The sequence below is a fragment of the Pomacea canaliculata genome, linkage group LG3 (assembly GCF_003073045.1).
Source record: "Pomacea canaliculata isolate SZHN2017 linkage group LG3, ASM307304v1, whole genome shotgun sequence".
Lineage (NCBI taxonomy): Eukaryota > Metazoa > Mollusca > Gastropoda > Architaenioglossa > Ampullariidae > Pomacea > Pomacea canaliculata.
This window is the reverse complement of record NC_037592.1, coordinates 1,566,299-1,581,812: the sequence shown is the minus strand read 5'-3', so window position 1 is coordinate 1,581,812 and position 15,514 is coordinate 1,566,299. Positions and strand designations below refer to the sequence as shown.

General features: G+C 44.9%; 3 protein-coding genes across 5 annotated transcripts in view; all 3 read left to right on the top strand.

Moving 5' to 3' along the window:
- Window positions 1–15,514, top strand: part of LOC112559815 — a 47,826-nt gene that overhangs the window by 14,608 nt on the left and 17,704 nt on the right. The window lies entirely within an intron of this gene.
- Window positions 1,219–6,851, top strand: LOC112559816. Its single transcript, XM_025231252.1, has 10 exons — window positions 1,219–1,269; window positions 1,527–1,610; window positions 2,536–2,595; window positions 2,793–2,969; window positions 3,688–3,826; window positions 4,184–4,292; window positions 4,444–4,516; window positions 5,400–5,543; window positions 5,789–5,937; window positions 6,279–6,851. Exons 3-10 carry the CDS (start codon window positions 2,545–2,547, stop codon window positions 6,517–6,519), a joined length of 1,083 nt encoding a protein of 360 aa, XP_025087037.1. The 5' UTR covers window positions 1,219–1,269; window positions 1,527–1,610; window positions 2,536–2,544; the 3' UTR covers window positions 6,520–6,851.
- On the top strand, window positions 9,859–13,254 carry LOC112559817 (putative mediator of RNA polymerase II transcription subunit 23). 3 transcript variants are annotated; one of them, XM_025231255.1, is made up of 3 exons: window positions 9,871–10,186; window positions 11,199–11,696; window positions 11,748–13,254. In XM_025231255.1, exons 2-3 carry the CDS (start codon window positions 11,214–11,216, stop codon window positions 12,201–12,203), a joined length of 939 nt encoding a protein of 312 aa, XP_025087040.1. In that variant the 5' UTR covers window positions 9,871–10,186; window positions 11,199–11,213; the 3' UTR covers window positions 12,204–13,254. The 3 variants fall into 3 exon arrangements, with proteins under 3 accessions (XP_025087039.1, XP_025087038.1, XP_025087040.1); XM_025231254.1 differs by having other exon boundaries at window positions 9,859–10,186; window positions 11,203–13,254; XM_025231253.1 differs by having other exon boundaries at window positions 9,870–10,186; window positions 11,199–13,254.

The following is a 15,514-nucleotide window of genomic DNA, read 5'->3' as shown; positions in this document are numbered from 1 at the left end:
GTGAACACGTTGACCAACACACGCGAAAACACGTCTCTCCGGGGTCACTTGAGGTCAAGCCTTTGGATTCGGTGAAGCTCTGTCTGGAGCAAAAACCTGTCACTAGTGCCGGGACTATTTTGTGTTAAGTGACACTGGGTTCTCACCAGAAATCTCTTCAGAGTAAATATACTGATCACATACGTACAAATATTAAATAAGAATTAACTTTTTACATTTCTCATGAAGTATGTTGTAAAACTATATTTAAGGTCTGACGTCTTGTCCTACAGGAGCCTATTATTATTATCACAAGGAGCCGCACACGACTTATGAGCAAACTATTTTAGACATCAAGAGCTACGCCGACTCCGTTAAACTTCCCTACAGGTAGGTGTGGTCAGGTGAGCTCTGTGTGTGTGTGAGAGAGTGTGTGTGTGTGGGTGTGTGTGTGTGAGAGAGAGAGTGTGTGTGTGAAGGGCAAGGAGAAAGTGTGTCTGTGTGAGAGAGCGTGTGTATTTGTGTTTTGTACACATGTTCATAGAGTGATTGAGTGGCACATGCTCAGTAAATAAATATTTTTACAGGTACGTGCAGTATGACAGTTGGTTCTACAACAAGAGTGCAGAGGGAGGAGTTCTGACATGGAGACCAATGCCAGACGTTTCTCCTAACGGCTTCCAGTAATGTCAGCTTGTCTGTCTACTCTAAGTACTGTGAATTGACATATCATCAAAATACCATAATCTAGTAAAATATATTGTAGTAGTATTCAACAAGACCATATAATCTAATAATATCACAAGTATTTGTGTTTATATGTCAGTACAACAAATAGAAAATATCTGGAGCTGCCACAAGCTGAACATGTTGCTATCACTGAATAGTCTTTGTTAGGAGTTCATGACAAAGTTTCACATACAACTGTTTTACTTTCTTTTACTTTCATTAGCTTGTGTACAATTTTACTGTTATCACATGTTTTCAAGTTAGTTTTGTTTGTTTCAGCCATGTTTTGTCAAATTTTACTATTTTAAGCATGCTTTGTCAATACTTGAGTCCATCAGACATCTGTGACCAAGTTTGACTGAATCATTGACAAATTTTACTGTTTGATGTATACTCTTCAAGTTTTTCCAAGTTTTTTATTATTTTGTGTAAGCATTGTCTATTTCAGACACATCTTAACAACACCTGCACTGTTTCAGGCACAATTCTTTTAAGTTTTTCATATTTCAGGTATATTTTCAACAAAACAAAGTGGCCAGCGGCAGCACACAACAGATACTGGTAAGTTTCTATGAAATGAAATTTTGTTTCTTTCGTAAAATTGTTCACATGGATTCATATAATGTTCACACATTCACTGTTCACATGTGTTCATATCTTTTTCACGTTTTGTTCCCGTAGCTTGCGGCGGAGGGCGGAAAGCTTAAAATCAGTGTTGGTGTCCGTCTGTAGATGTCGCCACATATACAAACCACATGATGTTGTCATAGAAATGAACTCAAGACACAGGCGACCTCATGCTCCTCTGTCTCGTGCAGGTCACCACACACTCCATATGCTAGACAGAACGGAGGCAGCTTCACCTTCATTGTGGAGAGAGAGCGTCCATCCCACAGGACCTGGTGAGTCACGTGCCCAGCTCCTACCTTCACACGACGACAGCACAGCTACATTCACACGATGACAGCACAGCTACATTCACACGATGACAGCACAGCTACATTCACACGATGACAGCACAGCTACATTCACACGGCCAGGCAGCTCCTGGCCGAGAAAGAACATCACTGTACTGAACCAACCTCCTATTCCACTCAATCCTGCTCCATGGGACTTTCCCCCCAACTCTCAAGGGGATCACCAAGGTGACCTGTTTAAGAAAGCGTGATGAGGCCATCACGAGGGCGGTACCGACGGAGCTGAGAGCATCTGTCACAACGGCTCTACAAACCCAACATTAAACACCACAAGCATGACTTTAAAAAAGTGAATATAATACATTCAATATGTGCAGTGCAGCCGACATGAGATGCTCACACCCAGGCAACACCCCTTCGTACCTGCACACACCCACACACACCCATGAAAATACTCGTCATCCACCCACGGATTCCGTGCTCGTTCAAAAACAAATGTTAACTATACACAGCAGGTGTGTGGCAGCATCCCAGAATAATTCGTTCAGCAGTGCACAAAAGCTTGGCAGAGAAGTGTAGAAAAGTGGAATAGACTCGAGAGGGATTATTTCCAAGGGGAAAGCATGAAGTTGTTTGGAGTGGAAATAAATTGTTTGTGACACCTGTCCCTGTGCCTTTAGACCCACCTCGTCACGTGAGTGCTAATGATGACACATCGTACAGTTAATGTTATTAATAATACACCTTGCATATAGTTTATTGATGACACACCGGGTATTTAGAGAATGTTATTGATGACAAGAGACATTGAAGGTATTTTCTTCCTACTTTTTTCCCTCCTCTGATGTTTTTGTTGCCATGACGACCAACTTGTCGTGCGCCACACTACTAATATGTCGATTGTTTTCAGTCTTTCTGGATGAATCTTTTTGAGGAAGCGAAGACTTGGGGTCTGATATTGTACGAGCAGGTAGGAAATTTGATTTACCAGTGAATGAACACAGAGAGTGAGATAAACACAAGCACACACAGATGAACACACACACACTCGCACACATGAACCAATACTGATGGACGCCCTCAGTTCGAGGCTAAACATACACTACTTGCCTGTTTAAAGCAAAAGTAGACGAGAATGACTAACATAAGGCGATGTCTGCGTGGCAGGACTGGCTGGACCGCGAGTTCACGGGAGTGCACGCGGCGCTGACCTCAGTGGACGTGGCCAGGACGTGGCTGATGCAGATGGGGGAGGCAGCGCGTGCCGTGGACCTGACCATCCAGTACTGCATGTCCTACCCCAGACACGCCCTGCAGACCCTGGAGATCCCTGTTGTCACACAGGTAATGACAGGTAGACACAGGTTAAACCGAAACATGTTGATGAGGTTCGCCTGTAAACTTTGACCTCTAGCCCCTCAGTACGAGAGCTACCCCGCTCTCCTCATTGAACTTCGATGGCTCCTCACTGTTCATGTTCACAACACTTGTGGTTTCTTCCTTCTATCTCTGTGGCTGAGTTAACGCACAAAACGTGCGATGACACCCGAGACTACATCAAGGATACACCAATATAAATTTACTAAAATACCAACAAAAGCTGATATAATGAACGGAATGTCAGTTGTCAGGTGACTTGCAAAGGTACAGTGGGAGAGTGGGAAGTTCTCTGGTACTGTGAGGATAACAGAGAAAAGCGATGCAACAACTGACGAAAGAATAGAGAATAAATCTTTGGTGGAAGTGAACTTCCAGAAAGGTGATTTGACAGCAGTGAACAGTTGTGAATATGACTCTACATATTAAATATGAACCTTGAATATGTCAAGCTGTACAAACCCCAGGTAATGTCAGTAACACAGATCATACACAGTATGTGGGTGGGCAGACAACTTTCAGGAAAAATATTGTTTGTTTGTTGTTATTGTCGATGACAAGTCGTGTCGCCGTGTGATTGTCGAGGGCGGACTGACATCACTGGGTACAAGTAACTGCTCCAAACAGTAATTCCTGACATTGAGACATATTTGTCTGGCATGCACATGGTTGTTGTTTGTCTCAGGCCCGAGTGAGTGAGGATTATCGTGCAGGCGGCGATCAGTGGATTATCGGTGTGTCCTCCATCTTTGCACACGCTTTGGGAATCGCGCCGTTTAAAGACACTTTCTGGACTGGCGAGATTCAGCCTGGCAACACCTACAGTGAGTGTCGGGTACAAACACAGGTACCCGCAATGCTTTTGGTCTAATAAGAAGGTAAAAAGTGTATTTATGAGCAGTTAAGTCTGATACCAAACAGGATACAGAGTATGTATGGGTATAATATTATATTTTGTCTCTCCCCTTGAAGTCTTGTCTGAGAGGTCAGCGAGGCCGAATTTATTTATAGCGCACAAAGACACTGAAACCTGATAATCCAGGTGTGCATGCATCTGAGCATCTGTTTCTAGCACCAACATGGACTGTGAAGACCTTTGTGCCTCTACCTGCAATATGTCTTTAAGTGCGGTGGAGATGTGGAAAGAAGGTTACATAATCGTGCGATTAATATCTTTTCAGATTTGTCGGAGACCCACGGTGAACTACAGGCAGCTGTAGCCACCCTGAGTACAGGGCCTGTGGGGCCGGGTGACAAGATTAATCACACACTAGTGTCTGTGCTCATGCAGTAAGTACAGTGAATCCTCAGTTAAAGTGGATAATTAAATGTCTTTATTAAAACAAAATGGATTTCCAGCCTGGTGAAGTGTCTGTATGTCGTATAAGGAACCATTGTACCAGGGAATGATGGGATAGCTTCTGTCTGCTGTGTCCAACAGGTGCTGTCGTGCTGACGGGAAAATCCTACAGCCAGATAAGCCCGCCACAGCCATCGACAAGCAGATCTGGGAGGTGAGGCCGGGTGTATTGGGTGGGAGGACGAGCTGAATAATGGGGCTGGAGGTGTGTGGGGTGGAAGGAGTAGCGGGCAGGTGTGTGTAGTAGAGGCAGGTCAGGTCAGATTTGCCAGGCGTCCAGCCATTCGTCCCTTTACTGGTACCGGTGTTGGAGGTAAGCACATGGAGAGATGTGGCAGCTGACAAGACCGGGTATAATGCCTCGTTGACGAGGGTGAGCAAGTTTACGTTGGTGATGACCACCCTTCAACGCTGCGTGAAGGACAGTGTTCGACAAGGTATTGTCGGGGTGGTCACGTGGTCAAACCAGACCAGCTTACTCCGCTTGTCAAGCAGAATCAGTCCTGCGAGGAACTTGTGCAGAGGAAACCTGACTATTCCTGTCCATCCTGTTATTGTCGTCACGATCCTGATATGAACACTTGTTGTGGAGCTGCCACCTGTGCTCTCCCTACACACACCTGATGACAGATGTGACCACCTGCCTGTGTCTGTACCAGAGTTTATGGTCGTCAGCTGCTGTCTCTCCAACTCCTGGCTATTTGACCTCCGCAAGTCCCACAGAGTCCCACCGGGGTCAGGTGTGTGGATCGGGGTGGTGAGGAGTTGTGCAGGTTGTGCAGCGAATAAATCCGTGTGACCAGTAAAGGCGACGGTTTTAGTCAAGTATATCACTGGTTATATCCTATTATTTGTCGGAATGTACATGCACAGGGACAACAACTTCGAATGTTTTGAGACATATCAACCATTTGTAGACTGCATTTAAAGAAATAAGATTTGACTGGGAGATTATATATATATGCATCATCCACACATCCACGCACGCGCGTGCACACTCACAGATCTGATGAAGATGGTGTTGTTGATGCTGACAGGCAGCGTGGTCGGGAAGTGGGCCTATGGGCCAGGTGTGGACCACCTACTCCACGATCGGAGCTTCGGATACCTTCGGTATCATCCTAGCAGCGGCCATGAGAAACAACTACAAGCTGACACCCTCGGACGCGGGGTTCGATTTCGTGAGTGTCTGTGAGGGGATGAAGCGTTGGTCAGTTTGTAGCAGGAGGTAGAAGTCTGTTTGTAGATGTGGACAATCAGATGTCTTAACATGTGAGTACATTGGACACGTGACAATGAGAAGTCGGGAGACTGCCAACACTGTTGTAACCACAAGATGGTAGCTAGGGCAACTGTGACATGACAGCAGGTGGGTAATGGTTACTACTGTCACCTAATGACATCACCGTCCTTCTCTCTCCTGCAGTTCGATCCCAAGGTGGTGATGACCCGCAATGCCAGTCACGGTGCTCCAGTGCTGTCTGCCTTCTCCAGTGCCTCACCTGTCAGTATCAGCACTCAGTGTGGACGACAACACTTCTGTCTGTACTACACCAGCCCGCGCTACAGCCTGGGGTCAGTGCCTCCGGTCTCCTCCCGCCTCTGGCAGTTCTAGTGACAGCATTTTTATCTGTTTTACACGAAAACTGCAGTTAGTTCCATTATCCTTCACACAGTCTGCTACATCAGTTATTATCACGTGCATTGCTTGCTCTCTCTGTCTGTAATTAATGTTGATGTAGAGTTCAGTGGGCAATATACCGAGTACAGGGGGATCAGCGCTTTGCACGTGTTGTCATGGCGCATCACACAGCTGTGGGTGTGTCAGCCTCAGTCGAGCTCACAAACACTTCAGTAGACTACAAAGTCACGAGACCACAGCATCATGTCACGTGTACTCACCTCGCCTGTTACAGGGGGTCTGTCGAGGTCGTCATCTACGGCGAAGAGGGCAAGTTCGTGCCCATGTCACGTGACCGCGTGTTGGACATCAACGTCCTGTCCGACAGCATCGAGCTGGTGCTGGAGGGCGCCGTGGGCGAGGTCGTGACCTTTGGCTATTTCTGGAACAACGTCTACTGCAAAGTGGTCGTCGTCATCGGACCGGAAGGAAAAGCTGTCGCAAGACTGACGCGGGATGGCTGTGCGGCACACTAGAACTTTGTTTCTGTTTACTTTTATCTTGAGTCATGTCGAGCCACTCTATACAATGAGATACAGACTATCAGGACGAAAGGAGCTCGGTGATGCTGATGTAGCAGCCCTCGCCCAGTCAGTCACTCGGTGGTCAGTATGACCAGCTGCTCCTTTATTAAGCAGACGACACATGTATGAGAATATTTGGCAGACACCAGGGTAACTGAATAAAACAGGACACAGCACGTGTGGCCTCATTAGCGCCTAGTTATTTGTGTTTATTTTAGTATTTTGCTTAGAACTCAATTTTACTCGGGAAGTGTGCTCAGACAGAAATAAAACAAGAAACAAACCAAGTCCTAGTTACAATATGAAGATAAGAAAAAGAAACTTTGAAAGTTTACCAAAAAGAAACTGGTTGAGCAGCAGCTGGGGGAACACGTGCTCTAGTCTAAAATAAAGTTACTTCTGTGTACACACAGCAAACCAAACTCCACAAGCACTTGAAAAACAACCGCGACACAAACGAAAAAGTTGTTACTAAGATATTTAACAGCAGTGGTTTAGTGGGGACAACCCGATTATTATTTTAATAAACCTTCGTCATGTTTATGTGAAGAGACGTACACAATAAGTATGAACATTATGACTGTCAACAACACTGAGATCCATCGTGTCACCTTGTTTTATTTGTTATTTTAAAACGTCTGTAAACAACGACAGGGAGTGCTTCCTTTCATTGCACGAGGAGTCTGTCAAGCACGCGCACCAGTCTTTGTTCCCTCGCAGCTGTGACGTACCACACAGGCATCGGTGACGTACATGCAGTCAGCTGTGACGTGTCACACACACGCGTTGATCAAATCAGTCAAATCTGGCCAACAAGAAAAAGCCCGTCATCTATCTCACCTGCTTATCTCCCATGCTCCCTCCATGGCTCACAGAACTCGGTCATCAACTTGCTGCAGTTAATTGCGAGCCACTCGTGACCCGAGAGGTCAATCGATGGTGACGTCATCTGACACCGAGCCGCCATGGTGACACATTATCGCGCGTGACGTGAGTGTTGACCTGAAAGGTTCCCACGTGTGACGGTTGTATAACAGTTGATGCAGAGGTTCCCTGTGGTTGGAGGAGGTGGTGGTGGTGCGTGGAGCAGCTCCTCCCCCTATCCCCTCTCTCCACCCTCGACTTTCCGAGAATGAGAGCGACATCTCACGTCTATGTTCAGCCGGGAGGATTGTCTGTCTCACAGACCCTCGTGTAACGCCCTCAGTCATGTCGAACAAAAAAGAAAAAAACCGATTTATTTTCACTGCGAAAGGAATAAACAACACTCGCTACGCGGTGACCTTCACGAGATCGTGATGACACTCGTTGACCCTATGACCCTAGTAACAACAGTCAGGTCCACCGAGACAGCAGCAACTTGAACAGCAGCCAAACGTCCATAATGACAGCAACATTTAACACTCCCAATTATTTCTTACTTCAATTAAACTAAACAAAAGTAATTGCAAACTGAAGCTGATTCGTTAAACTGTTTAGAACGGTTGTGGCATTGAAGTCTTGTCGTCATCTGAGTTTGTTGAAAACGAACGCTGGACAGTTCCAGCCTCCGGCCATGATTGGTGACATGAGCTGGCCTCGAACCCCAGACCACAGACCAGAGAAACATAAACTGTCAAACTGATGAGCCTGTGAAGAAGCCGAGAGACGACTTGAGAGTGTCGACAGGACTCATAAACAGCTGATGAGAATGAATAACGAATAAATCTTGGATGAAATGCTCAACCAGGCACTACACTTGTCTGTGTATTACATTACAAATATTACAGCTGTGTGAGCATTACATTCCACGTAGTACAGTTGTCTAAACATTACATTACAAATATTACAGTTGTCTAAACATTACATTACAAATATTACAGTTGTCTAAACATTACAGTCCAAGTACAGACTGACCAGTTTCCTGTCTATCACGCCTTATCGCAGTGTCTAGCATCATGGCGCAGTGTCTATCACAAGTGTAGCAGGACTTTAACACGTTTCGTTGTCAACTGTCTTCACATCATATTTTTCATCGCTTGTTTGTTTGTTTGTCATTGGCTGGTCGCACCTAAACATAACGTCACATTGACGTCACGCATCGTCACGTCCGGAGCAGGTGGCTGTTGTTGATGACCTCCCATGACCTCAGCGCCATGTTTGAAATGTTAATGAGATGAGAGTAGTGCTGCTAAAAAGTGATTTCAGAGAAATCCAAAGGAGAAGACAATGGCGACCTGTAGGAAGATGTTGATGCTGGTATTCAGGCAGACAGCTTGGTGGGAAGGATTGTGTCACGTGACTTCCACAGTTCCATAGTCCACAGACTCGGCCATCACTCGCTCCCTTTCTGTAGCCCCAGTAAGTGGAATGCCCTTCCTATGTCTTCCTACAGCGGGGATGTTACATGCTTTCCGGTCTGTTCCTTTCTTCCTTCGCCCCCAAGTGATTCCTGAAATCCTTGCGACAACGAATAAACAATTCGAACGCATGTCAACTCTTCGTTTCAACAGAAACAACTTTCTTTCAATAACAAAATCTCCGATCAAGTGTTATAATTCCAACTCATTCTTTCACCGACCGCTACAAAGATGATTACGATGATGATGATGATGATGATGATGATGATGATGATGATGATGATGATGATAAAGAAAAATACACATCCCATACCTTGTCTAGCCACGGTCTCTTTCGCACAGAAAATCTTCACAGCGTTTTTCTACCTCGACGACTTGTTTGTGAATGACAAAAGCTGAGTTCTCAACAACTAAAGGGTTCTAACGAACATTCCATTCAGTCATGAGCTCCTCCACAAGTCACGATAACTATCAGGCATTCCTAGAGGCACAGCCAAGGGCGACAACCCATGCGTCTTGGAATAATCCGGGGCGATAACCCATGTCCCTGCCGCTGCTTACACCTCGTGTTCAAGTTTGTTTACTTGTGGAAACAAACGACTTTGGTGAGGGCTAAGTAAGGTACAACGTCCAATCGTGTGTTGATATCCGTACAGAAACATTCTGCCATCTTCTGCCTCTTACATCCGGTCTCTTGACCTCTGGTGTGGAAATGACCGTTGGCAGCATGGATGACGTTTTCACATGAATTATGCAAGCTGGGACAGACAGACAGACCCACAGACCAACAGCTAAATCTGGATCTATCCAGCTCCAGCGGACTACTAAGCAAAAAACAAAACAAACAAAGGTGATTCGTAAGGCCTAGTTGTCCTAAAAAACTGTGTTTAATGGTTGTTAAAAGTCTGATTAATGTCAAGTGAAGAGTTTGGCGGATGTTGGGGTGCTGACACCACCCTTGTCTGGGGCTCGCTGGTTGTGACGCACGTCACGCTCGGCCAGGCAGGCGTGGAGGTGGGTGTGACGTGCTGCTATAAAATGCTTGGCTGCAGGCAGTGCCGGACACACCGACACCTGGCGGCAAAGGGCAGTAAGAACTTCGGGCCCTTTCTACAAGTGAGTGAGAGAAGAAAGAGAAGTCAGAGAAAGGAAGCAAAGAAAGCAGCCGCACGACACCGAGCGTGAAAATCTCGCGAAGTTTGGACAACGACGATTACCTTTATTTTGCCGCACAGACCCGAAGCTTCACAGTTGTTACCTGAAACAAACCTACCTGACAGGTAAGTCTTTATGTCGTCGTCTGCTAGCAAAGATTTCACCTCCCTGACCTGATGCTCGTCCCCTGTAATTTGTCTAAACACTGTGTTGGATTCCGAGTCCGAGGTGCTACACTACAGAAACATTCTGTCTTGGCTTCTGTTGTGATGGGGGAGGGAACATGGGCAGGTGTGTTGTGGGTACTAGTTCTGTTTAACCAGGTGTGACGTGTGCTGAGTGAGGCAGAGAAGTTATCTGTGCACCTGTACACACCTTGATATTCTGAACTTACAACTGATTTCCTCGCGTTAAAGAAAACAAAAGATCTTTAGTAAACTTTGACCTCATCTATCCCGGCGTTATTATGCGTGTAGCCTTACTGATGATAATGACAATGACAATTCTTTATTAACGAGGGTGGAAGAGTAAGCAAGACATTTTTTTTTGTTTTTTTTAGTTACGTCACAGCCTCCCTCACCCCATTCCCACCCAAATACCAACAACCACTCGACCATCTGGTCATCAAACTGAGGCTGAAATACCGTTTTCTGTGCTTGTTGCTGTGGAAACAGTGTCTAGTTCTTTAAGATCTAGTGATCCTCAGTGGACACGGTGGCCAACCAGCCGACCTTTCTTGTAGCAATGTTGTTCTCAGAAAAGTTGTCACTAATTTCCACTTTGAGAAACTTTGTTCTCCAGTGGCTACAGAAGCTGACAGGGTCAGTGAAGTTGTAAGTGGCACTATAGATACATATAGATATATAAATATATAGAGAAGATACATTAAGGTATAATAGTATGGATAGTAAATATATAGTATACATAGTGTAGACACATAGTATAGACATATTAGAACATAGTATAAATATCAACTAACATATATTTACATAAGCTTGACGAAGAGTTTACCGGAATAAGGAGGAAAGAAGACAGAAACTGGTTTGAGCAGCAGACATCGTTATCTGGCGATGAGGACGACCTTGTTGTGACAGTGACGACTCCTCAGTGACAATTGTTGTTTTGTGTTTGATTCAGGAAGTGGGGAAACAGATGATGGAGGTACGATCCCCAGCACCACTTGTCGTCAAGTTCCTCATCTTGACGCTGAGTGTCGCCCCCTGCACCAGCTTCACCTACCCGCCCCGCGCTGCTTACCCACAGACTGGTGGCTATGGCTACAGGGACAGACAGCTGCAGCAACCAGTTCCAGTTGGCTATCTGTTCTACCCTAACATCATAAGGACCGTGAATTCAGGCTACAACTGGCAGGTACTACAACAGCAGCGACAGCAGCAGCAACAACAGCAACAACAGCAGTACCTGGACCGCCTGCTGCAGTTCCTGTTCGGCACATCCCAGACAGGACAGGAGGAGGAGGAGGCCAGCCAGCAGACCCTGTTCGGCACATCTCTCACAGGACAGCAGGAGGAGGCCGGCCAGCAGACACTGTACGACTTATCTCAGACAGGACAACAGCAGGAGGCCGGCCAGCAGACCCCATACGGCACATCTCTCACAGGACAGCAGGAGGAGGCCGGCCAGCAGACACTGTACGACTTATCTCAGACAGGACAACAGCAGGAGGCCGGCCAGCAGACCCTGTACGGCACATCTCTCACAGGACAGCAGGAGGCCGGCCAGCAGACACAGACGTACGAAGACATCGAGGACCTGATGAAGGCCATCTCTCGTGTGGCAGATGCCATGTACGGCCCCGTGAGCACAACTCCCTCCACATTTGAAGATGACGATGACGTTGAGGAAGAAACTACTCCAATAACTGCTGCTGTGTCCAGTACCACGCAGTCATCCTATAATAATATTAATGATGATGAAGACGATGATGAAGCAGTAGCAACAACTTTAAGCGCTGTCACGGTGTCCAGTACCACACAGTCATCCGATGATGATGATGATGACGACGATGAAGAAAACTCGGCCACAACTCCACTTACAGTTTTGGTGTCCAGTACCACAACGTCATCCTATAATAATGGGATGATGACGACGATGGAGGAGAAGCAACGACAACTCCACTGACAGCTTCAGTGTCCAGTACCACGCAGTCATCCGATGAGGATGATGATGACGACGATGAAGAAAACTCGGCTACAACTCCACTTACAGTTTCGGATTCCAGTACCACAACGTCATCATATAATGATGACGACGATGAAGAAAAAGCGACAACTCCACTCACAGTTTCAGACTCCAGTACCACGCAATCAGAACCCGTTGATAACAGCGATGAAGAAGAGAAAGACGACGATGAAGTAACTACGCTGTCGGAGGTGACTGAGGTCACAACCCAATCCCTCGATTTACGTGACTATAATGATGTTACGACGACGACAACTCCAGTCGTCACAACCTTCGCCCCTGACAGCAGTGACGAGGATGACGACAGCGAGGAGAATGAAGAGACCACTACGACCACCACAGCAACTGCAGCACCTACAGCGTCTGCTGACACAGGGCCTAGTAAGTTCCTACAGTATCTACTCACAAAGTGTCTAGGGAGTTAGTACAGTGTCTCGAGATACGAGCGAGCTAACGAGGGCCCACTGGTGACGTCACAAGAGTAATTAATGCAGCTAATTAACATTGTGTGTCTTCCGTGTCTTCAACATTGGCTGCAGTCTTCATGATGGAACTATATGCTCGTAGTGCATCGTCCTGTAGTTATCTAGATGTTGGGTGACATCAGACAAAGGTGATCCTGTCCTTGCATTGTGTCCGTAGGTGTGTGTGTATATTATCTCAATGTATTTGTTGTAAGTTCGGTGTCAGCGTGTATTTTGACCGTGAGTGCCAGTTTATCTGTTGTTTACATTGTGTGTTATGAGTAGTTGTTTGTACTGTCATTTCACGACTGCTGTCAGTGTCAGTGTCAGTGCCAGTGTCAGTGCCAGAGAAGCTGTTGCATTGTGCCATGATGTCGGTGGTTGTTGCAACCTTGTGTCTGGCCTCACAGAGGACAACGCTCAGCAGTTGCTCTTATTCATTACAATCATCCGGGTCTTTTTCTCACTTTTTTTATTTGCTAGCTTGAGAATTATATAATGAGGAATAAAGGACAAAAAGAAGCCAATCGTCTTGCTTTAATTCTTTACGGATGTGAAGACTGTTTGTGCATAGTTCAAATACTATGTGTCATTAACATACATTTTTTTTTTTTGTATTTTGCTTGGTTCGAAACCCACTCTAACTTGTTTTTTCCCCTCATCATTTTCGACCCAAATACTTGAAAACGCATATGTTTTTGTTATTTTTAATTCGAAAAATATTTGAGCTTTGTAGTTACTGGTTGTTTTTAACTCCCTCAAACTGAGCAATCGAGGGAGACAAACTATCCAGGTGTGATAGCCGTTATGATAGTCGTCAAGGGCAGTTAAACCAAAGCTCTGCCTACAGCCCCGCACTCAAACTCGCCATCAGACGACCAAATCCTCCTGCCAGTCCATGTTGTGGACAAAGTGCAGGACGCCTCTCTGACTACTTGCTGATCACACAGGTAAGCTAAATCCCTGACACTAATTACCTGAGAACACACACTGACAAGGTGTTCAAACTGTTGTTACCATGGACAGACTCTGGACCACCACACAACGGAAACAAATAAAAGACTTTCAAGGAAGGACATAAAAACAACTAACATTGTTTTGTGACCGGAAAACTGCTCGGCTTGCCAAGATGGCAAAGTCTTTGCCGGCCACCGTTAAGAACATGTTGTGTTTGCATCTCATTTAAGCTGGCAATCAAATACCATCTGTCTGCACCTTATCCGCCTGGGTGTATCCCCACTCAGTACGGTGAGAGTACCGCCAGAGTGGCCGAGTGACCACAAGACATCGGCCCACGGTCAGAGTGTATGTTGCCATACTCCAGACTCAAACCAATCACAGTGCACAGCTATGCTAGGTTATGTCCAATGTGGCGACTCGCTTTGTGGCCTTTTGCCATTCAGTCGATGCTGCATAGACCTTGTCATTTTTGTTTGACATAGTCGTGTTCATGTTTTATTGTAATTTTGTGGAGGTGGAGACGTGGTAAACACAAATTTTCTAAATAAAAATTCATCGATACTTAAACGTTGAAGTCGAACTTCCGGTTTCACATTCACGATATCGGGAATGTTTATATTTCTCCTCTCTCTTGTCATAGGAATTCGCTATTATAGGCATCATATATATAGTAAGTAGAGAAAATGTATCTTAATAAAATCACGTCTGCCATCCCCCCCCCCAAAAAAAAAAACAACAACAACCAAAACAAATGCAGGGTTCATAACAACATTGCGTCGTCTGCTGTAAACTGAGGCAGCGAACGATATATATTATATCTGCTTAAATGCTCTTTCAAAGGACCTTTCGAAACGTGTTTAATCATAAGTGCAATTATTTTCCTCCGTCAGCTGTAATTCAATAGCATACATAAGTTAAGAAAATAGATCTGAATGAAATTACTTAAATACTTGGGTCAGTAACTATGGAATAAAAAATGCGTGGGTCACACAGAAATAGTACGGAATAATTACTTCAGGCGTTTTCTTATGTTATTTATTGAGTCCTATTGGGATTATCTTATTTTAACGCAATTGTTTCTCCGTCAGCTTGAATTCACTAGCAATTGATACTAGGGATTGTTCGATTGCCTGTACCCCCCCCACCCCCAACCTCCCAAGTATAGGAAATACTGTAAATGCTTTGAATGTCTTCTAATAACATTAACACACTATTCGTTCACCAATTTTCTCACACAGTTAAAACTTAAATACTACATGATTTACATTTTTAAAATATGTGATAATATATGGCATGAATTTTAATCTTGGAAAATTTCCTGCACTCTGTTATCTATTCAGTTTGGTGAGTAGATGCAGTAATTGTTTTGTCACGTCTATCCATATTTTAGGAGAGAGGCATATGCTGCTTATATTATTACTATATATATATATGTGTCTTATTCTTTTAAAATACAGTGATGCTTCGACACTCCACAACAATTGTCACCCTAGAGATGGTCATATCCGATTGCCTAGCACCCAGGCCCCACCCAACACCCACACTCAGAAATAATATAAATGCATTGAATATGTTTTGGCTACAATAGCATAGCTGTCGCATTTCTCATAACAATGTATAGTATGGCATATATACAAGACAGACCTATTAAATGTTTTCTTCAAACATGCAATTTGATCCCTACAGTATTATAAATATAAAACTGAATACTTTTTTTTGTATCGTTTACTATTTTTGCAATATCATCTGCCTTAATAGCTTTGTTTTAGTGCTGTTGATATTGTCGATAGCCATACTAATGACTATTTTTTAAGAACATGTATATAA

Excerpts from the sequence above, each read along its gene's own strand:
- LOC112559816 (XM_025231252.1), top strand. The coding sequence starts at position 2,545 with ATGAATCTTTTTGAGGAAGCGAAGACTTGGGGTCTGATATTGTACGAG. Across the intron at positions 2,970-3,687 it reads AGATCCCTGTTGTCACACAG|GCCCGAGTGAGTGAGGATTA; the intron begins GTAATGACAGGT and ends TGTTTGTCTCAG. Across the intron at positions 5,938-6,278 it reads AGCCCGCGCTACAGCCTGGG|GGGGTCTGTCGAGGTCGTCA; the intron begins GTCAGTGCCTCC and ends CGCCTGTTACAG.
- LOC112559817 (XM_025231254.1), top strand. The coding sequence starts at position 11,214 with ATGATGGAGGTACGATCCCCAGCACCACTTGTCGTCAAGTTCCTCATC.